Below are 23,374 nucleotides of genomic sequence, written 5' to 3'. Positions count from 1 at the left end.
GTAATTTTACAATTAAAAGGTAAACACTTAAAATAAACATTAAAAATTAAAAAAAAAACCTAAGTAAATAAATTTAAAAAGAAAGAAAACACTTGGAGGATATCTGGGTGGCTCAGTTGGTTAAGTGTCTGACTTTTGATTTCAGCTCAGGTCATGGTCTCATGGCTCATGGGTTTGAGCTCTGCATTGGGCTCCTATGCTGACAGCGAGGAGCCTGCTTGCGATTCTCTCTTCCACCCCTCCCCAACCCCCTCTCTCCCTCCTCTCTCTCTCCCCTCTTTCTCCCCCTCTCCCCCTCCCCCTCTATCTCCCTCCCTTTCTTCTTCCCTCTCTCTCTCCCCCTACCTCTCCCCTCGCTTGAGCATGCAAGTGCACGCTCTCTCAAATAAAAAAATAAATTAGCATTAATTTGATGGCAAATTAGATTGCATTTTTGGTCTTACTGAATTGTAGCATTTCACAAGCTAAAATGGGCTTTAGAGGTAACCTAATCTGAGTACCTTGTTGTTCTGTGTTCTGTGTACTATTTGTCATCATGCCAGTTTAACTCCATCTTGAGAAACCCAGTTTCTTTTTGTGCTAAGAGAAATACTAGTAAATTATACCTCATTTAAATACTTAAGAGAATATGTTGAAAATATATTGTGATGAAAGGTTAAGTTTGAATGTCCTGGTGTTTATTGGAGTCTCATTTTTAAGTACCCATGGACATCTTTTCCCCTAATCTTTGGGAATGCTTATAAACCTGTGGTGTAAAGCTAAAAGGTAGATAAGGTTTGATTTGTAGTTTTGTTTGTTTGTTTCCTAAAAGTCACCTAAATGGTGAGATTGCTGCTTCTCACCACATGAACTTTTTTTACTTACATTGGGGTATAACTTATAGCGCAGTGCACACATCTTAAATGGACAGTTGGATAAATCATTACATACGTAAATATATATATTCATGTAACCACCCCCGAGATCAGGATATAGAATGTTTACAGGCTCTAGCAGGCTCCTTCGTCTCCCTTGTGGTCAGTACTCCTCCCCAGAGGTAATCACTATTCTGACCTGTGTCATTGGGTGAATATTTCATTACCAGGACATTTTACTTTGTAGCAAGAAGCTCAGGGTGAAAATGACAGAAAATTTTATTTATATATACACACACACACACACACACACACACACACACGAGAGATCTGATATGTTTAGATTGTTAGGTATGCCCTTTACTTAAAAAGAGAAAAGATTGTATTTGGTAAAACAGCTGGTAAGCATGTCTGGAATCTGTGTTATTACTGAGATGATTTTGAAACACTTTGATTCCCATTACTTTATAATGGGAAGCACATTTTCAGTCTCAGTCATCAAATTNTGGGTGAATATTTCATTACCAGGACATTTTACTTTGTAGCAAGAAGCTCAGGGTGAAAATGACAGAAAATTTTATTTATATATACACACACACACACACACACACACACACACACACACACACGAGAGATCTGATATGTTTAGATTGTTAGGTATGCCCTTTACTTAAAAAGAGAAAAGATTGTATTTGGTAAAACAGCTGGTAAGCATGTCTGGAATCTGTGTTATTACTGAGATGATTTTGAAACACTTTGATTCCCATTACTTTATAATGGGAAGCACATTTTCAGTCTCAGTCATCAAATTAACAATTTGATCAAACAGGTTTCCTGTGTTGATCAAATCATTTTGTCTTTCTTCCTGGCTGTCATTTATTATAAAAGTGTTACTTGGAATGTCTATAATTTAACGGAGTTTTACATTAACAATTACTGTTTATAATCAGTGCAGCAAGGAACATTCGTTCTAGCCCTTAAAATTTTTTTGTCAATGTAATACTTTTTAAAATATAAGGCTTAAAATGAAAACCAACATTCTTCCTTCTCTACCTCTCCACTCTCATTCCTAGTCCTCAGAGCTGATCACGTTCAATTCTTTTATTTTTTTTATTAAAAAATTTTTTTTTAATGTTTTATTTATTTCTGAAAGAGAGAGACAGCGTGAGTAGGGGAGGGTCAGAGAGAGAGGGAGACACAGAATCTGAAGCAGGCTCCAGGCTCTGAGCTAGCTGTCAGCACGGAGCCCAAAACGGGGCTCAAACCCACAAAACATGAGATCATGACCGGATCCGAAGTCGGACGCTTAACTGACTGAGCTACCCAGGCGCCCCTCAATTCTTTTAGTCATTTTAGAATTTTTATTGTTTTTTAACGTTTATTCATTTTTGAGAGACAGAGACAGAGCATGAGTGGGGGAGGGGCAGAGAGAGAGGGAGCCACAGAATCTGAAGCAGGCTCCAGGCTCTGAGCTGTCAGCACAGAGCTTGATGCGGGGCTTGAACTCACGAACTGTGAGATCATGACCTGAGTAGAAGTAGGATGCTTAATTGACTGAGCCACCCAGGTTCCCCTAGCCATCTCTGATTGGTTTTTGTATTTCCAAGTAATATGCTAGTTCATTTTTCAGTTTTAAATATTATGCACTGTATTTCTACTGTTAAAGATGGAGAATGGGTCCTAAAGATGGAGAAGAAACCTAAATCCTTATGTACTTCCCCTCTTCTGTTGTAGTGTAGTTAGATCAGTTTTTTATTAATCAAACATTTTTACTCTGACTAGAAACACAAATATCATTTGTACATGAGCCTTATTCTGTACTATGATTGTTTCCTTATAGCAATTTTTATTTTCCTTGAAGTTAATAATCCTCCGCATTTTCATTTTGTAAGATTTCTTTGTAACCATCAAAAATTTATTTTCAGATTTTCCAGCAGCAGTGTAAATCTCCATATGTTTTACCTGTCAGGTAATCTATCAGTTTCATTTTCTTCTTGGAGCCAGTCCTCTGGAGTTCTTTTTTCTGCTCTAATCCAGACTGCTTGTTTTGTGAGGTCAGCTGTCAGCTTGGAACTTCCTTTCACTGTTATTCTGGGAATTCCCTTTGCCTCTCTTCTTGTTCCAAACCTTCCTATTTCTTGGTTCAGTCCTATTTTAATGAAGCATCTCTTCTCTTACCATCTTCTTCATTAACAAGAAGGTAAATGGAATGTACATTTTTTTGCCTATCTAAAAATGGTCTGCTCTTATACGTTAGTGGCAGTTTGGTGGGGTTTAAAGTCTAGATTGTAAATTGTTTTCCTTTAGCGTTTTGAAAGCTTTACTCCATGACCTTTCAGCTTCCAGTTTCACTGCTGAGAAGAATGATGCTGTATTAATTCTTGTTCTTTCCTATGTGGCTTTCTTGCTCTTGAAGACAGAATGTAATCTTTAGTCCCAGTGTCTTGAGATTTCACAGTGGTATATGCATTAGTGTTTATTTTCATTATATACATATATGTTTATTTCCTTATTATTTTGCTTTTAATCACATTTTTAACACTTAACAGATGGACATCCATTCCTTGATTGTTTATTAAAAAAAATTTTTTTTAGTGTTTATTTATTTTTGAGTGAGATAGACAGAGTGCAAGCAGGGGAGGGGCAGAGAGAGAGGGAGACACAGAATCTGAAGGAGGCTCCAGGCTCTGAGCTGTCAGCACAGAGCCCCATGTGGGACTCAAACTCACAAAGTGTGAGATCATGACCTGAGCCAAAGTCAGATGCTCGACCAGCTGAGCCACCCAGGTGCCCCATTCCTTGATTTTTGATCTTTGTTCATCTATCACGCTTACAGTAAAAGTCCAGAACCTTCCACACTAATTTTAAAGTCCAGCTAAACATTCAATAATGAACAAAGCTGTTTAAATTTACCTTTTATATTTAAGTCTTTATAAAATTTATCGTAAGTAGGGTGAATCATTCCAATCAAGGATTCTAAGACTTTCATCCTTTTGCTGTCTTTCTCAGTGGCATAACTATCGAGGAGACATTGCCAAACAAAAGCAAACTTTGGTAGCACTCAATCTCAGACCTGATTTTAACTCTGTGTAATGTGCATATTGTCTTCCTTCTTCGTAGCTTTTCTAAAAGCCTCCTCCGTGAAACCTCTTATGAAGAATGTCCACTTAATTTAATATGTGTTTTTAATTTTATTTCTTTTAAGTTTATTTATTTATTTTGAGAGAGAGAGAGAGAGTGCAAGCCAGCAGGGGTTGGGGGTGATGGGTGAGAAAATCTAAGCAGGCCCTGCTCAGTGTGGAGCCCAACTCAGGGCTCGAACCCACGGACTGCAAATTCATGACCAGAGCTGAAATCAAGAGTCTGATACTCAACTAACTGAGCCCCCCAGGTGCCCCTCCTCATTTAACATTTTTATTGCACTTGATAACTTTTTTTTTAATATTTTTATTTATTTCTAGGAGAGAGAGAGAGAGAGAGACAATGTGAGCAGGGGAGGGTCAGAGAGAGTGGGAGACATAGACTCTGAAATAGGCTCCAGGCTCTGAGCTGGCAGTCAGCACAGAGCCCGACGCGGGGCTCGAACCCACGAACCGCGAGATCATGACCTAAGCGAAAGTCAGATGCCTAACCGACTAAGCCACCCAGGCGCCCCTGCACTTGATAACTTTTTAAATCTGAACTCGCGTCTTTGAGTTCTTGTAGCTTTTCTTGTGTTTTTTGTATTTGATAATTTCTTCTACTTTTCTCTCTTGTTGAACTTTTGTTACTTGGCTGTGAGACTCATAACCTGTTAGATTATTAGAGTATTAGACCAATCCTATAGTTTGCTTATCTATTTCACTTAGGTTAGAGTCCCTTCTTTTCAGACTCTCTGCAAGTAAATCTCCAGTTTTCTGAGGGGTTAGAGAGCAGTGGTTCCCCGGCTGTGCTGACTAGAGGAGGCCTAATTGCTTTTATACAGTTTTTCAGCCAGTCCTGTTCTGTTTATTGCCATCTCTGATTTTAAAGGTACTGCTGCTTCCATTTCTTAAGCCTTTCTAGGTTCTGTATTGGAAAAGCTTCCCCTTGGCTTTCTTCTATTGAAGGTACTTGTTTGGTTTTTGGTTCTGCCTGCTAGATTTTCACTTCTACATCTGCTTTTTTCTTGGTCCTTTGCCTTTTTGTTTCTTTACTGTCTTTTTAATGGAGGCTTGTGAGGGAGCTTTTAAGTAGAATACTATTATCTTATGTCTGTTAAAATTCTCTTGCTAGCCAGACTTAGTTTTACATTGGACTGAAATTTTGGCCTTGATTAACATGACTCTTTGGTCAAGTTTTGATTGAGGCCTTGTCTCCATTTTGTTCAGTTTAAATGCATGATATCTTTTTATAGGGCATGGCTTATAAGTGATATTTTTCTAGTGACAATGGTCTGATATATTTCGTGGCAAAATGTTTGGAGTAAATGTTTTATATTTTGAAATTATATACACAGATTCTTGAATCTGTCAACTGAAGAAAAACAAGTATGAAGTTTTGTGTGTTTTGATAGCATCAGGCCCTGTTAGGTTGTTAGAGTGTTTTATGCAAGAAACCAAAGTCATAGTTTTGATTTCTTTGTGAGATAGTTGTATCTTATTTCTTGGCCATACTGTGTGCTGACTGTTATTTTCACAGCTGCATGCCAGTGATCCTCTTAAAACTGGGTGGGAAAGCATGACTGGATCCATGAAGATACATCATTACCTACTAATGGAAATTTAGCTTGAAGTGCTTTGAATATAGAGTATTATGTAATGTAATGGTGATAATTGTATATTATAGTAAAGATTACTAAGGGAGCTTCTGTTTCCTTTCTGACTTCTCCCCCCTTGCTTCAGTCATTGGCTTCCTTATTATTCCTCAAACACTTGAGGCATGCTTCTCTAACATGGGGCCCTTGCTTTTACTATTCCGTGTACATCTGCTTGGGTAACTCAACCTGAAGGAGTCTGCTTATATTTCACCTTTATAGTCAAGTTTTTTGTGACTGTTAATACTTCAGTTAATGCTCACGCTGCTACTTGTGAGTCATCTTAGCTGCTTTTTAAAATTTCTTCCGGGGCACCTGGGTGGCTCAGTCAGTTAAGCATCTGACTTTGGCTCAGGTCATGATCTTACAGTTTATGAGTTTGAGCCCCACATCAGGCTCTGTACTGACAGCTCAGAACCTGGAGCCTGCTTCGGATTCTGTGTCTCCCTCTCTTTCTGCCCCTCCCCCACTCACACTCTTGTCTGTCTCTCTCAAAAATAAACAAACATGAAAAAAATCAAATAATTTCTTCCACAGGATTTATCACTTTAAATTTACATATTTACATGTTATGTTTATTGCCTGTTTTTCACACTAGAATGTAAGCACTATGAGGGCAAAGATCTTTGGTTTATTCACAGATGTATCTCAAGCACCTAGAACAGTAGCTGCTAGTGTAGAAGCACTGGAAAGATATGAATGAAAGGCATTCTGTTTCATCTGCTTACTTCCAGACAGCCCTCTAAAACCCCTTTATTGTGCCTTCCTCTACACTGCAAAATTGGAAAAATAAACTTTTTTCTCTTTATAATTTTCCACTGGTTAGCCTCAGAGGGGCTTCTCTGAGGGTGTGATAAAAGAAGCTGAAGAATTAGAGATGTGTTCAACTCTTGTGCATATGAACTTACGTGTTTTCTATCAAGCTTTCACATATTTCTGTAGAGCAAAATTTTGCTTTGGTATAGGTTCTTCTTTCTCTGTCATAACTCAGTAGAGCACAAGTGCTGAAAATGTTTGCTTATTTATAGCACACATGCTTCCTGCCCACACACATAGACATTATAATGCTGCTCACATTGATACAGTGCTTATTTTGTCTTGGTTTTTCATGTTTTATTTAGTTTGTCTTCACAACTGCCTCATAATAAAGTGTGGGTGCTGTTACATTATTATTTTAATAATAGTGAATACTCTAAGACACACATTATATAAGTTGCCCAAGGTCATACAATTATTATGTAGTAGAGCTGGGATTTGAACTTTGGAAATCTGGCTCCAGAGTCCATGTTCTTAGCCTTTTACAAAATTTGTGGTAAAATCTATGTAACATAGAAGTTATCATTTTTTAAGTGTACAGTGGCATTAAGTACATTCAAAATGTTGTACAACCATCATTGCTCTTCATTTCCAGAATTTCCACTCTCCTTTCAGACCTCTGTTTTACTACTTCTCTTTATAAATTTGCTTATTCTAGGTATTTCATATAAGTGAAATCATAAAATGTTAATTTTTTTGTGTTTGGCTTATTTTCCTGAGCATAATATTTTCAAGGTTTGTCATGTCACGTGTATTAATTTCATTCCTTTTTAAGGCAGAATAATACCCCATTTTATGTATATCACATTTTGTTTATTTGTTCATCTCTTGATGGACCTTTGGATGGTTTCTACCTTTTGACTCTTGTGAATAATGTTGCTGTGAACATTGGTTTGCAAGTATCTATTTAAATCCCTGTTTTCAGTTCTTTTGGGTGGAATTTTTGGATCATATGGTAGTTCTGTGTTTAACTTTTTCTTTTTTTTTTTAAGTAAGCTCTGTGTTCAATGTGGGGCTCAAACTCACAACCCTGAGATCAAGAGTCTCCTGCTCCACTGACTGAGCCAGCCAGGCACCCCTCTCTTAACTGTTTTTGATACAGAGAAATACAGTAGTATATACTCAAAGAGGAAATTTTTTTTTTTTTTGAGTTCAAATAATTGTGTCATAGTCCTTTTTATTCTGTTGTTAGTCAACTGAAGACTGTCTGAGATGTATAGTACCAACTGCTGGAAGATAGGGAACCTTGATACATGTGTATTTTATATAGTGCCTTTTAAAAAAAATAAATGTTTATTTTTGAGAGAGTGTGAGCAGGGGAGGGGCAGAGAGTAAGGAGGACAGAGGGTCTAAAGTGGGTTCTGTGCTGACAGCAGCGAGCCTGATGCGGGGCTTGAGCTCACGAACCGCAAGATCATGACATATGCTCAACTGACTGAGCCACCCTGGTACCCTTATTTGGTGCCTCATTTGATGGGAGCATTTAGCCAAATTGGCCAATTTAGCTCATTTCTTTCTACATCAGTACATTCTGTGCTATGTTCTCTAGTAAATCTGCTAGTATAATCTGATCTTTCCCTATCATTCCTTCATAATCTTCCATGTGAAACTTCTCCTTTTGAAAAAATATAGCCTTTTCCAAAATATCCTCTGAATCCATTGTTTGCTTGACATTTTTCTTTTCTTTTTCCTTTTTTTTGACGGTTGGGAGGGACAGAGGGAGAGGGAGAATCCCAAGCTAGCTCCATGCCCCACATAGGGGCTTGGATCTCGTGACCTTGAGATTATGACCTGAGCCAAAATCAAGAGTTGGATGACCAACTGACTGAGCCATTAAGGCGCCCCTGTTTGCTTGATGTTTTTGTTAAATTTTGTAAGGTATTTGNTCTCATGGTTTGCCTCTCTCCCTTTTCCCCACCATTTCCCCCTTCTTCTCCCCCATGGTCCTCCGTTAAGTTCCTCCTAATCCTCCTATACGTGCAAACATATGATATTTGTCCTTCTCTGCCTGTATTTGGTGCATTTTCTAATTTCATGATTTAAGTTCATTTTGTGTACTGTATAACTTAATTTATAACCTAATTCTTAAAAAAAAAATTTCTTAATGTTTATTTTAGAGAGAGGAGAGAGGGAGAGACAGAGCGCAAGCAGGGGAGGGGTAGAGAGACACAGAACCTGAAGCAGGCTCCAGGCTCTCAACTGTCAGCACAAAGCCTGATACGGGGCTCAAACCCATGAACTGTGAGGTCATGACCTGAACTGAAGTTGGATGCTTAACCAACTGAGCTACTCAGGCACCTTTATAACTTAACATTTATTCTTCTGTTCATTTTGGTCTGTTTTTAATTCTTATTTTATATTTTGAGTTCTTTGTGGATATTGAGGACTTAAACCTGTTTAGTTTTCTCAAGGTATGTAGAGTACAAAGTATAAATTCACTAAATGTTTTTGAGTGCCTAGTTCATTGAAAATAGACACATTAAAATTTCAAAAAATCATTGTCTGTTTCATACTTTCATTGTTGACAAGTTACAATTTTACCAGATATTTATGGAAAGGAAATAAGAAATCTAGGCTTAATATTTTTATATTTAGCAGGCAAGATACAGAGTCAGAATACATGAACCTTTGTTCTTTCCTTACATAATGTTTACTTTGTTTTCAGATTGTTGCCAGCAAAGGAGGTTTTGAAATGGTCACCAAGGAGAAGAAATGGTCTAAAGTGGGTAGTCGCTTGGGATATCTGCCAGGAAAAGGAACTGGGTCTCTTTTGAAGTCACACTATGAAAGAATTCTCTACCCATACGAGCTTTTCCAATCTGGTGTCAGCCTTATGGTGAGATGCATCATTTTTTTTTTTTTAGGAGTGGATAAATCCAGTCTGCCCAAATTTGAATGCTAGACTATGTTAACCATAACAAGTTAGCAGTTTGCTAAACATCGCAAATTAAAAAAATGTCTCCTGGTACCAAAATTTGGGATAGCAAGGTGTAGTTTAAAAATTGCAGCTATATTTGGTGGTTTACAAGGTAAAGGCTAATGGGAATGAAGGCCATTTATTTATTTATTTAATAATAAATCCTCATGACTTAAGCTTTTTAAAAAATTTCTCCTCTTGGTTTCATGTATTTTTTTTAACAGATTTGTTGAGGTATAATTTTGCATACCATAGAATTCAATCATTGCAGTCAATAAGCTTTAATAAATTATGCATTTATGTAGTAATCACCACAACTCAGTTTTAGAATATTTCCATCAGCCCAGAAAGTTCCTTTGTGTTTAGTTGTAGTTGGTTCCTATTCCTACTTTCAAACCCAGTTAATACCTGATCTGCTTTCTGGCTCTGTAGTTTTTGGCCTTTGTAGAAATTTCACAAAGATGGAATCATACAATAGAATTTTGTGTCTGGCTTCTTTCACTTAGCCTAATGTTTCTAAGGTTCATTTGTGTTTTAGCCTCTGTATTAATACTTCATTCTTTTTTATGGCTGATAATATTCCATTGTATGGATATACCATATTTGTTTATCCATTTACCAATTGGTGGACAGTTGGATTGTTTCCAGTTTATGGCTATTATGAATAAATGCTATGAATATTCATGTATAAGTCTTTGTGTGGACATATGTTTTCATTTCTCTTGGGTAGATACCTAGGAGTGGAATTGCTGGGTTATATGGTAAGTTTATGTTTAACTTTTTAAGAAACTGCCAAACTGTTTTCCAAAGTGGCTGAACCATTTTACATTCCCACCAGTAATGTAGAGGCCTCCAGTTTCTTTGTCTTTGCCAACACTTGATATTGTCAGTTTTTTTGCTTATAGCCATTCTAGTGGGTGTGTAGTGGTATCTCATTGTGGTTTTAATTTTCATTTCCCTGATGATCAGTGGTGGTGTGCATCTTTTCATGTGCATATTAGCCATTTGCATATCTTTCTTGATGAAGTGTCTGTTCTGATCTTTTTTTTATTGGGTTGTTTGTCATACTTATTTTAAGAGTTTGCTATAGAACCTGGATACAAGTCATTTATCAGGTATATAATTTTACAAATACTTTCTGCTAGTCTGTGGTTTGCCTTTTCATTTTTATAATGGTGTCTGTTTGAAGAGTAGTTTATTGACTTCCCTCCCCTCTACTTCTATGGATTGTGCTTTTATTGTCCTAAGAAATCTTTTCCTAACCCAAGGCCCCAAAGCTATTCTTTTTTGTTTTCATCTAGAAGTTTTATAGTTTTAGCTTTTATATTTAGGTCTGAGATCCATTTTCAGGTTGTGTGTGTGTGTATGTGTGTGTGTGTGTAGCATGAGGTAAAAGTTTAAGTTCATTTGTGTGTGTGTGTGTGTGTGTGTGTGTGTATGTGAATATCCAGCTGTACCAGTATCATTTGTTTAAGTTTTCCCATTTACTTTGACACCTTTGTTGAAAATCTGTTGACTATAAATGTAGGTTTATTTCTGGTCTCTGTTTTGTTCTTTGATCCATATATTTACCCTGATACCAATACTGTGCTGTTTTGAGTACTATAGTTTTATAGTAAGTTTTGATATCCAGTAATATTAGGTATTCCAGCTTGGTTCTTCTTTTTTCAGAACTTCCAAACAATTTGCATTTGCGCATAAATTTTAGGACTGACTTCTCAATTTCTACAACAAAAGCCTGCTAGCATTTTGATAGGGATTGTCTTGAATCTGTAGGTCAGTTTGGTGGCTAGAAATATCACCAGCTTTCATGTAATTTTGGGAATTTATTGGAAATTTGTTATTTTTCTCATTCTCAAATCCGACTTATCAGTGAATCTGCTCTCTTTGTGTGCTCTGATTCTTTAGGGTGTACAAATGCCTAATTTAGATCTAAAGGAAAAAGTAGAGCCTGAAGTTCTTGGCACTGATGTCCAAACTTCCCCAGAGCCAGGCACAAGAATGAACATTCTGCCGAAAAGAACAAGACGTGTCAAGTCTCAGGTATCAGCTTCCATGGGTCATTTTTAACATGCGATTTAAGTGCATTGTCTGTGCAGAACAGCTATGTGGTTATTGGAGGCAGTCACATACTGTTCTTTAGAACTTAAAAAGACCTCTTTCATTTACTTTTACAGTGAACAAGGGAAGAAATTATAAAATTCAGTCTGATTTGATTTAGCAAGATTTTTGTTAATTTTGAAGAGTTTTTGACAGGGATGACAAATCAGAGGGTAACTCTGGGTGTTGTAGGGCCAGCGTTATAGACATGCTGATGATCTATAGTAAAAGGTGAAAGATTTATGTGATCTGAAGAGAAACCGGAAATGATGATGATCTGTAGTATATTCTATTTTCATGGTTAGTAGAAGTGAGAGGAGTAGGAAAGGGTGGTTTTATTTTTCACTCATTCCTTTAAAAGCCAGAGTGTGAGTTTGTGTCTTAGCTTCTAGAGTGTTCTTGTAGCCTGAAATAATTTAATCAGAAGAAAAATACACTAATTTCTTTTCATCTTCCCTTGTCCTCCTTTTCCCATTCCCATTTGTGGCCCTCAAAGTTATATTTTTTAAAGTTGTTGGTAAAGACAGGACTGTAGGTTGACAGATGCTCTTAGAACTCTTAGATTTGTTTCATTTAACCTATGGTTGGATCAAAAGAGCAGCCTAACTTGATCCTAATTGTTGGTTTTAACATATCTAAAGAAACGTCGTGTTGTCAGAATGGAAATGGTTTCCATTGATTCATTTGACCAGGGGCGCCTGGGTGGCTTAGTCGGTTGAGCTTCCGACTTTCGCTTAGGTCATGATCTCGCAGTTTGTGGGTTTGAGCCCCGCGTCGGGCTCTGTGCTGACTGCCAGCTCGGAGCCTGGAGCCTGTTTCAGTCTGTGACTCCCTCTCTCTGACCCTCCCCTGCTCACGCTGTCTCTCTCTCTCCTAGAAATAAATAAAACATTAAAAAAAAGAAAAAAAAAAAAAAAAAAAGAAAGAAAGAAGGAACCAGAGCAGAGGGGCTGGGTGGGCTAGGTGGCTCAGTTGGTTAAGCACCTGACTCTTGATTTCTCACGGTTTGTGGAGTGGAGTCCTGCATAGAGCTCAGCAGATCTCTCTCTCTCCTCTATCTGTCCCTCCCTACTCTGCTCACGCTCATGCTCGCTCGCGCGCGCTCTCTCTCTCTCTCAGTAAATAAACCAACATTAAAAAAGTAATAAAGCGGGAATCAGAGAAGGAAGTTGATCTATTCATTATTAACAAGACTTATTGGACCTAGGGTTGTGAGGAGTTCTTAGTAGAGAGGAAGGTAGTTGATATTTCATCTTGCTTTTCTAGAGCTCAGGGGATATCTGTCTTTCATGCTATGGCAGCATTCTTTGCTCTAAATTTATGCTCCTTTTTTTTATTTTTTTTAACTTTTTAATGTTTATTTTTGATAGAGAGAGAACACAAGCAGGGAGAGACAGAGAGAGAGAGGGAGACACAGACTNCTCTTTTTTTTTTTTTTTTTTTAATGTTTATTTATTTTAGAGAGAGCGTGTATGCATGAGCATGAATGGGGAAGGGGGGAGAGAGAGGGAGACACAGAATTTGAAGCAGGCTCCAGTGTGGCCCAAAGTGGAGCTTGAGAACTCATGAACTGTGAGGTCATGACCAAACTGAAGTTGGACGCTTAACCGACTGTGCCACCCAGGTGCCCCTGAATTTACGCTCCTTAAATAATCTCCTTGAGAGTAATTTAGCTTCTTAGGTACTTTGATAACAGAAAGTAAGTGTCTTGGGGATGGGGAGTGTGAATTTAATAGAAATTCATTGAAAAGTGAGTTATTCACTTATTAGTAAGTTATCAATATATAACGTAAATCACTTAATAATTCATAGCTTAGTTATGTTTTATTATTATTGTGTATTTTTAATTTATATTTATCATAGTAGGAATTTTTAAAAAAATTTTTATTTAATGTTTATTTATTTTGAGACAGAAAGAGAGCAAGTGGGGGAAGCAGAGAAAGGGAGGGAGAGAGAATCCCAAGTAGGCTCCATGCTGTCAGAGCAGAGCCCAACATAGGACTTGATCTCACAGATTGTGCGATCATGACCTGAACCGAAATCAAAAGTCGAATGCTTAACGGACTTGAGTCACCCAGGCGCCCATATCATAGTAGAAATTTCTAATTATAAACCATTATAAATTAGTAAACTCTGGTTTAGTTTAGTCATTAAGTGATTTTTATTACTGTGGTTGATCTCAAAAGTTCTGATCATCTTTGGGTGTATAGTGATGATTCTGTTTTAAGACCTGAAACAGTTGAAGACTAGTCTCTGACCTGAAGACTCACTTTTGAAGAGTTGCCTCAAGTGGCCCTGCTCATCTAATCAGTTGCCAGCTTGCGATGAAATTTTTTGATGTTCCTTCTGAGACCATGAAAAAGTCCTGTTGCTAATTGCTTGTACATATTATAAGAAAAGGACAACATGGGATCCATTTACCCATTGTAATAATTGTCACTGTAGTCAGATTGGTTGATAACAGGTAGAAACTAGAACCTTTTTAGAATTTTTTTCCCCAAAGATCTATTCATTTATTAATTTGTGTGTGTGATTGTGTTTGTGTGTGTGTGTGTGATTGTGTTTGTGTATGTATTTATTTAATCTCTATACCCATTGTGGCGCTTGAACTCACAACCTTAAGATCAAGAGTCACATGCTCTTCTGACTGAGCCAGCCAAGCATCCCTAGGATTTCCAGTTAAGAATTTCTTAATGGGTGGCTCTGTTGGTTAAACATCCAACTTTGGCTCAGGTCACGATCTCATGGTTGTGAGATTGAGCCCTGTGTCAGGCTCTGTCCTGACAGCTCAGAGCCTGGAGCCTGCTTTAGATTCTGTGTCTCCCTTTCTGCCCCACCCCACTCATTCTCTGTCTCAGTCTCTCTCTCTCTCAAAAATAAACATTAAAAAAAATGTCTTTAACTGTTGGGCGTCTGGTGGCTTAGTTAAGCATCCAACTTTTGATTTTGGCTCAGGATCTCACACTTGGTTAGATCTGTGTTGAGAGTGCAGAGCCTGCATGGGATTCTCTTTTTGTCTCTCCCCATCTTGGGTATGTATGCTCCCTCTCTTTTTTTCTCTTAAAATAAATAAACGTTAAAAAAAAAAACTGGTAAACACCACTGTTACATCGTGAATTCAGATGGCCCATACGCTCTGAATGTACAGTGAAAAACCAAAACTTACTAAAAATATAGTCAGGAAAACTAAAACCAGGACAAAATAAAGACTACTTTATGATAAGAACCAAACTACCTATGATCATATAAGAACCAAACCAACCAAAATGGCATTTTATATATATAAACTTTGATATGATTATACTAACTTAAGTATAATGGACAAATCTGTCTCAAACTTAGTGTCACCAATAATGAGATATATTGGTATTATGGGCTTCATTCTAATGTATAAATATGTTAAGGATTTGATAACCCTTCAAACAAGCTGTTTTCTCTCTCCTTTTTTTTTGCTTGTAAATTGTGCTTTAATTTCTGCAATCAGATATGATGCAGTGAGATACAAGTATAAATTTTTATTGTACATCAAGAAAATAAAAAGCACATTTATACAGATACAACCCAACAGCTTATTCCCCCCAAAAAAAGTTTTGAACGTAATTAAAAGTAATTTATCATCAAACCTTGAAGATATAAACAAGCTTTCAGAAAGCTCACTAATGAGGTCACAGATGAAAAAACAACCCTAGCAGAGTAAAGCAAGTGATGTATGTGATAGAAGAAAGGGGAGTGAGTTATCTTTCATAACTTGTTTCTTGTTTAACAGACTTGTCAAAGACAAGAAAGGCTTGTCAAAGACACCGAGCTAGAAAATAACAAATGAAAAATGGATTTAGAAAAGGTAATAATGTTTGAGGTATACTGAATTCGGCATACCTGCCATGACCACCAAGAAGTACATGTGTATACATATATTCTACATACACATGATAAACAGAAAAGAAATAGCTTAAACATTAACAACACAGTTTTCACGTAAGGACACGTTTTTCACATAAGATTTCCCGAAATAGGTAGTTCTAGGATTGATGTAGCAATTGCCCGTTGCTATTAAGGGCCAGGCTCTTTCCATCTTTCTGCCTTGCTTTCTTCAGTGTGTGGGTAATACGTTACTTCCTAATGACAGTGTGGCTGCTGCAGAGTCCAGCACCAGGTGGGCCATCCCTTCACCAGGTGAATCTCATAGCAGTATGGAAGGAAGTTGGGTCAAAAGGCTTACTCTTTCAGAAACTTTCTCTTAGAAGATGAAAATCCTTCCCAGAGACTTCCAGTAGACATTCACTGTGTCTCATTGGCTAGACCAAGAAAACATTTCTACCTCTGGCTAGGTCATCACCAGCCATAAGAAATGGCATGATTGGCTTAGGATAATCACTCATCTCATGGGATGGGCATACTGCCTTCTGTTCAAAGATGGATGTCCATTAGCAAGTTAGAAGTGAGGAGCTCTATTGAGTTATTACCAGTATTATACTGGCTATTACCAGTGTTATCTGTCTCTGGACAGAGCCTAATTGACAACTGTGCTTTTCTTAAAGATAGGTTTTCTTTTGTGGAAAGGAAGCTGGATGTTGCATAGTGCTTGGATGACTGTTCAGCTGTTATAATGAGGCAGTGAGTGGATTTAGAGAGAAGAAGTCAATTCATTTTTTTATCATTTTGAAGACGATCTTGAAACTTTTGTTGGGTAAGAAAATAAATACATGAATCAGAATAATTAGATAATGTGAGTTGTTTTTTTTTTTTTTTTTAGTCAGAATCTGGAGAAGTGAATAGAAACACGGAACTGAAGAAACTTCGAATTTTTGGGGCTGGCCCAAAGGTCGTGGGCCTAGCAATGGGAGCAAAAGATAAAGAAGGTAAAATCTGTTATTTGGTCATGAAAAGAAATAAGGTAATAAAAATAATATTTGAATTGCGGTCTGCCGTGGGATTTTCTTGAGTGTCAACTTGCAGTGTGGTTTTTTGGTCGCCTTTTATGGCAGATTATCTTAAATTTAAGGCCTGAGGAACCATATTTTATTGAATTTTTACAATATTTGAAAGGGTGAAATTTTCCTTTTCATGTCTGATACGTGACACAGAAATTTATAGTTTCTAAGGGCTAGTTTATGAGAGAATGTGAAATAAATTCTTCTTATTACTTGGTGATCTAAAGCTATTAAGTTCAGAGACAGGGTTCCCTGACTTTTAGTATCAACACGTACTATGGGGAGGTTATGACTTACATTCTAATTCTAATTTTGTTATTTTTCCATAATTGTTATATTATGACACTTCATTGTTATATTATGACACTTCATTTAAAAAACTGTTTGAAGAAAGCCTAGTTATTCTCAGCTTAGTATGTTTGAAACTTCTTGTAAGTAAAATTTCTAATGTAAAGATCAAGTTTTGCTATTCTTTGTACGTGTCAGTTTGAAAACTCTGTTTAACAAAGACTGTGTTGGATTTGTTTTTAATATATATGAATTTAATGAAGTGCCATCATCATAAGTCATATTAGTTATTACCCATTTTGTGATATAAGTCACAATTCAGATTGTGGACGAGAAATCTGGAGGATTAGATAATACTGTCCCATCACTGTAAAGACATTCAGTGTGATAGGACTTACCAAATACATTATGATATTTATTATTACCCTTTTAAGAATTAAGCACTTTATTATCTTTTGATTCCTAATGCATTGGCTGGCAGTAATCTGAAAACAAGTCTCAAGGTAGTCCCTGATAAGTACTGCATATAGGCAGCATAGAATTAGCAGTTCAGCTCTCTTGAGCTTGATTGCCTGGAATGGATTCCCAGATCTGCCACTGACTGGCTGTATGATTTGGGGCAAGTTACTTCTCTATTCTTTAGATTCTTTGTCTTCAACGGGGATAATAGCATATCTACCTCTTAGTATTGTGAGATTTAATTTAAATAATTTTAAATAGTATCTGGTCCAGAGTAAGCTCTCAACATTAGTTTTTACTATTATTATATAACTATTTTTATTTCAAGATGAGGTCTCCCGAAGACGAAAAGTTACCAACAGGTCAGACGCATTTAACATGCAAATGAGACAACGGAAAGGAACTCTCTCTGTTAACTTTGTAAGTGTTCTGAGATATGTCAGGAGGGAAAGGATTTATTTTTAGTTTTGCACTTTTTATCTCGTTATATATTAGTATGCCATTTGGTTAGTTCGTTTGGTTAGAAGACTAGATGGTAAATTTAAAGTTACAGCTTCGTTTATGTAACGTTAACCTTGCTTTGTCCATTTACATTGATCCTTCCCCTAAGTTATCCTCACATATACCTTGTGAGTGAGAGAATTGGAATATGTAAATTCTTGAGCTGTATTGTAGACAGTGCTCAGTATTCATTCTCTACAAGGAGTGTTTGTGTATAGGAAGGATGACATGGTGTATTTTATTTATAGTAATTGACTTTCTGGCCTAGATTTGTGGTCTTTCTTTATTCCGATACCTTGATATGCTTTTATTAACTTGCCTGTAGAAGCGCTGAGGAAATTGAGGAAGTTTTATGAAAAGCTGTTTAAATACAATTATTTAAAAAATATTCAGGATTTAAGTTTTATGTACTTTTTAGTATACATTATTTTGTTTGTTTCAATTAAGGAGTTCCTGGTAAAAATTCAGTATTACTTATTGTAGAAAATAGACTTTTATTTTATTTTGTTTGTTTTCTAACAGGTTGATCTCTATGTTTGTATGTTTTGTGGTCGGGGAAATAATGAAGATAAATTGCTTTTGTGTGATGGATGTGATGACAGCTATCATACATTTTGTTTAATTCCCCCACTACCTGATGTGCCCAAAGGAGACTGGAGATGTCCTAAATGCGTTGCTGAGGTACAAGCCTAAGCTTTATAGACCCTTTTTAAATTAGTAACAGTAATGCACACATACACACATACAGCAAATCCAATTCCCAAAAGTGCTTGTTTTGTTCTTCGATGTTTAAAATCTCTAGGATTTTCTTTTTGAGAGAAGGAGAGGGCACAGGTGAGCAAGAGGCAGAAAGGGGATGGGGGGGAGAGAGAGAGAGAGAGAATTGGGGCTCATCCAGGGTTCATGTTTTACCCAAAGCAGAGCTTTTGCTCACCTGAAGCAGGGCTCGAGCTCACCTGATGTGGGACTTGAACTCATGAACTGTTAGATTATGACACCTAAGCCTAAGTTAGATGTTTCGACTGAGCCACCTAGGTGCCCTAAAATCTCTAGGATTTTTTAAGAGCAATATTGAATGAAAATGTAATAGTTGTATTACGGCAGCTTGCCTTTCAAAAGCTCTTTTTCTGACTATTGGTTAGATAATTCTGTTTATTGCTGTAAGTGAATGTATGATACTTTTGCTCAGAACGTTCATATCCCTGGACACCTGGCTGGCTCGGTTGGAAGAGCATGTAACTTTTTTTGTTTGTTTGTTTGTTTTAATGTTTTGTTTTTGAGAGAGAGAGAGTATGAGCAGAGGAGGGGCCAAGAGGGGGTGACAGAGGATCCAAAGCAGGCTCTGTGCTGACAGCAGCGAGCCCAATGTGGGGCTCGAATTCATAAACCAAGAGATCATGACCTGACCCAAAGTTGGATGTTCAGCTGACTGAGCCACCCAGCCAGCACCCTAGAGCATGTAATTCTTGGTCTTGGGGTCATGGGTTCAAGCCCCATGTTGGGTGTAGGGATTATTTAAAGAAGTAAACTTCAAAAAAAAAAAAAAACCCCCCAAAGTAAAAATCAGACATGAAGCTCTAGAATTTAGGATTTATGCCTCCAATTTTCATGTTAACAGATAAACTGATAGTATTTATTAGCTATTTAAATTTTTACTTGAGTATTCTTAATTCTTATTCAAAGATTACATCGACATTATTGTTTTGAAATACCTAATCTGTTTACTTGTTTTAACAGAATGTTGTGCTAGGATGTGGAAGGGAAGAAGTTGGCTGGGTTGTATCTAGGTGTATTCAAAGCTTTGAATTATTATTTATTCTCATCGTTAGATGATTCAGAAGCAGTTCTTCTCTGAGAATTTGTGTTAAGATACTGGTTAGGGTGATTGGTGGTGTGAGACCACCATTCCTAGAGCTGGATATTCTAGCAATCCAGTGGATATCCCTTTATCCATTATCATTCCTTCGTCTATGAACATTTATTTTCTCCATTGCTAAATCCACTGATAAACTGAGAATGATTAGCATCCCTGGGCTTGATTGCATGTCAGCAGTCCTCCAGGTGCCTGTCTTGGTCTGAGCTTAATGCCAACTCCAGAGTCTGAGGCTGTGTCATTACCACCTTCCTCCTGGAAGTCTGAAAATGCAGTTGAGGTTGTAGAACATTATTTCCCGATTCCGTATTGCAAGAAATTAATACTTGCTTTGCTGTCTAAGGTTGATTGGATTTGCTTCACCTAGGGAAATGATCAAAGAAAGTAATGCCCGAGAGCCTTAATATTTTGTTCAGTTCATTTTCAGTGAGTTTATCTTAGGTATTTCTTCTTCCTAGGAGTGCAATAAACCTCGAGAGGCCTTTGGATTTGAACAAGCAGTACGAGAGTATACACTCCAAAGCTTTGGAGAGATGGCAGATAATTTTAAGTCTGATTATTTCAATATGCCAGTTCATGTGAGTATATTTCTTTTAGGTCAGTTTGGGGAGGTCTTAAGATGTATCTGTATCCAAAGCTTTTTACTTTCATCATTTCATGGGACAGCATGAAAAAAATGATAAAAAGATCAGGGGCCTGGTATCTGTTTCTATTTTTTTCACTTGATAATGTGGCAGTGTATACTCTCCTGTTGAGAAATCTGCTTTGATCTTTGAATTGTTTATCAGTCTTCTGTGAGAAATCTTTTATAGAAAACCATGAAGTATGTAGCAGTTGCTCCTTTTTGTTTAGTTATTTGTAATATGAAGTTTGCTGTTTTCCAAGGGGATCTTGGGCTTTTTAAAAAAAAATTTTTTTAACGTTTATTTATTTTTGAGACAGAGACAAAGCTTGAGCGGGAGAGAGGAGACACAGAATCCAAAGCAGGCTCCAAACCCATGGACTGTGAGATCATGATCTGAGCCTAAGTTGGCCGCTTAACTGGCTGAGCCACCCAGGCGCCCCGGATCCTGGGCTTTTTAAAATCCTTCTCCAAAAAATTTGCCAAAGTTGTTAAAATTCAGCCTTGATTTTTGCATTTCCATTTTTCTTTCTTGATATCCTGGGTCATTTTTATATTTCTTAGTTGGAAAACAGTTTACAGAAAAAGGCAGTGTAAGTTTATTATGTTTTTCTGAACTTTTAGATTGTCTTTAGCTTTTCCCTATTCTCATTGGAAAAAGCTAGGACTCTGGTCTTTTCAGCTCTGGAAATAAGACTTATCATTTTATCATGGGTTTGTGTTCACGTGACCTGAATATTATGTTTTAGGTTATGGTTATAGTAAGTTAGTAATCTCTAATCTTTGTTTTCCCTTTGTAGATGGTTCCTACAGAACTAGTGGAAAAAGAATTCTGGCGGCTGGTGAGCAGCATCGAAGAAGATGTTATTGTAGAGTATGGAGCTGATATCTCCTCAAAAGACTTTGGAAGTGGATTTCCTGTAAAGGATGGTCGGAGAAAGATGCTGCCAGAAGAAGAGGTGCAGAACAGACAGTAGTAATTCAAACTTAGCCCAAGCTGATTTAGCCTTTGCTAGTAGAAAACTGCCTTTCTCTAATTTTAAGTGAATACGTTCATTTAAAATATTCAATCTGTAGTATTTGGACATTATAAATTATAGTTTTAAACACAATATATTCAGGGGCTCCTGGGTGGCTCAGTCAGTTAATGCCCTCTGTCAGGGGCGTCTGACTTCGGTTCAGGTCATGATCTTACGGTTTGTGACAGCTCCAGCGTCCCGTTGGGCTCTTTGCTGACAGCTTGGAGCCTGGAGCCTGCTTCAGATTCTGTGTCTCCCTCTCCCCCTTCCCTGCTCATGCTCTGTACCTGTCTCTAAAAAAAATAAATAAACCTTAAGAACAATAAAAAACAATGTATTCAAAGTACCCTTAAAAATTTAACTTTTCACTAAAAAATTTTTTTAAATGTTTATTTTTGAGAGAGAGAGAGAGCATGTGTATGAGCAGGGGAGGAGTAGAAAGAGGGAACTTTGCATTTTAAAACCATTTTAATTAGTTTAAAAATTTTAGGGGCGCCTGGGTGGCTCAATCAGTTGAGTGTCTGACTTCGGTTCAAGTCATGATCTCCCAGTTCATGGGTTTGAGCCCCACGTTGGGCTCTGTGCTGACACCTAGCTCAGAGCCTGGAGCCTGTTTCGGATTCTGTGTCTCCCTCTCCCTCTGACCCTCCCCTGCTCATGCTGTCTCTCTCTCTCAGAAATAAATAAAACATTAAAAAAATTTTTTTAATTTTGATTCCAGTTAAAAAAATTGTCTCTTTGTGTTTGAGAATCTAAAAGGTGATTTAAGATTTAAAAAGAGTTACATTTCATTGATAGATCCAAAATTAAGTTTCCTTCAATTTTCCTGGGCAGGTAGGTTTTCAGATATGCTTTTAAACTGTAATAAATAATGAAGTTATGTCACAGAGGAGATGACCCTTATGTATAAATCTGAATTAAGATGATCATTTACTTCTTTTTCTTATTACTTTGGTCCTTTTCACCCTCTATAATTGGCAGTCATTAAGAATTTTATTTCCTACTAAAAGAGTTACACATGGTAAAAAAAAAAAAAAAGGTTATGTAGTGCAGAAGGATATATAGTTAAAAGAATAACCACCCCAGTTCTCTTAAGGTTAGTGTTTGCAAGGTATATCTTTTAACACTCTTTTACTTTGACTCTATTTGTATCTTAGAATCTAAAGTATGTCTTTTGTGGGAGGTTGTGATTGGATCTTGCTTTTTTTTAAAAAAAAAAACCTTATTTTTATTTATTTATTTATTTTTTAAAATATTTTTTTATTTATTTCTAGGAGAGAGAGAGACAGTGCGAGCAGGGGAGGGTCAGAGAGAGGGAGACACAGACTCTGAAATAGGCTCCAGGCTCTGAGCTGGCAGTCAGCACAAAGCCCAACGCGGGGCTCGAACCCACGAACCGCGAGATCATGACCTAAGTGAAAGTTGGACGCTTAACCGACTAAGCCACCCAGGCGCCCCTATTTTTATTTATTTTTGAGAGAGTGTACATATGTGTGCCTGCCAGGAGGAGAGGGGCAGAGAGAGGGAGGGAGGAAGTTTCAAGCAGGCTCCGTGCTATTAGCACAGAGCCCAACAGGGGGCTTGAACTTGGGAACTGTGAGATCATGACCTGAGCTGAAATCAGGAGTTGGCCACCTAACCAACTGAGCCACCCAGGTACCTTGGGATCTTGCTTTTTTATTTTTTATCTTACTTTGTTTAGTTATTTCTAATGTTTTATTTCTGAGAGAGAGACACACACACAGAGTGATCAGGGGAGGGTCAGAGAGAGGGAGACGCAGAATCCGAAACAGGCTCCAGGGTCAGAGCTAGCTGTCAGCACAGAGCCCGATGCGGGGCTCGAACCCACAAACTGTGAGATCATGACCTGAGCCGAAGTCGGACGCTTAACTGACTGAGCCACCTAGGCGCCCCATGGATTTGCTTTTTAAAAAAATCTAGTCTGAGGGTTGCCTTTTGATTGGAGTGTTTACTGCATTTGCATTTAATTTATTGACATGGATGATTTTTGTCTGTCCATTTTGTGATTTTATTTTATATGTCTCATGTTTTTTTTTTTTTCTGTTCCTGTCTCTCTTTTGTGGCCCTTTTTTGGTGTTAAATACATATTTTTCATAATACCATTTTATTATTTAAAAAAAATTTTTTTTTAATGTTTTATATATTTCTAGGAGAGAGAGAGAGACNCGCTTAACTGACTAAGCCACCCAGGCGCCCCTC

The 23,374-nt window shown here is 37.3% G+C and overlaps 1 protein-coding gene across 2 annotated transcripts in view; it reads left to right on the top strand.

Annotated features, from left to right (window-relative positions):
- The window catches only part of KDM5A (lysine demethylase 5A), a 91,366-nt gene that overhangs the window by 6,788 nt on the left and 61,204 nt on the right, over positions 1-23,374 (top strand). For both annotated transcript variants that reach the window (XR_013333952.1, XM_077759208.1), the window contains exons 4-10: positions 9,110-9,280; positions 11,270-11,404; positions 16,215-16,320; positions 17,468-17,559; positions 18,163-18,321; positions 19,972-20,091; positions 20,936-21,094. Coding sequence is in view for 1 of the 2 variants with exons in the window: in XM_077759208.1 (XP_077615334.1) it covers positions 9,110-9,280; positions 11,270-11,404; positions 16,215-16,320; positions 17,468-17,559; positions 18,163-18,321; positions 19,972-20,091; positions 20,936-21,094 (942 nt within the window). In the remaining variant the exon portion in view is untranslated. The remainder of the gene's footprint in view (positions 1-9,109; positions 9,281-11,269; positions 11,405-16,214; positions 16,321-17,467; positions 17,560-18,162; positions 18,322-19,971; positions 20,092-20,935; positions 21,095-23,374) is intronic.

Source organism: Crocuta crocuta, unplaced genomic scaffold (assembly GCF_008692635.1).
Source record: "Crocuta crocuta isolate KB4526 unplaced genomic scaffold, BGI_CrCroc_1.0 scaffold72, whole genome shotgun sequence".
In the NCBI taxonomy this organism is placed as follows: Eukaryota; Metazoa; Chordata; class Mammalia; order Carnivora; family Hyaenidae; genus Crocuta; species Crocuta crocuta.
The sequence above is the reverse complement of the archived record's forward strand: the minus strand, read 5'-3'. Positions and strand labels throughout refer to the sequence as shown.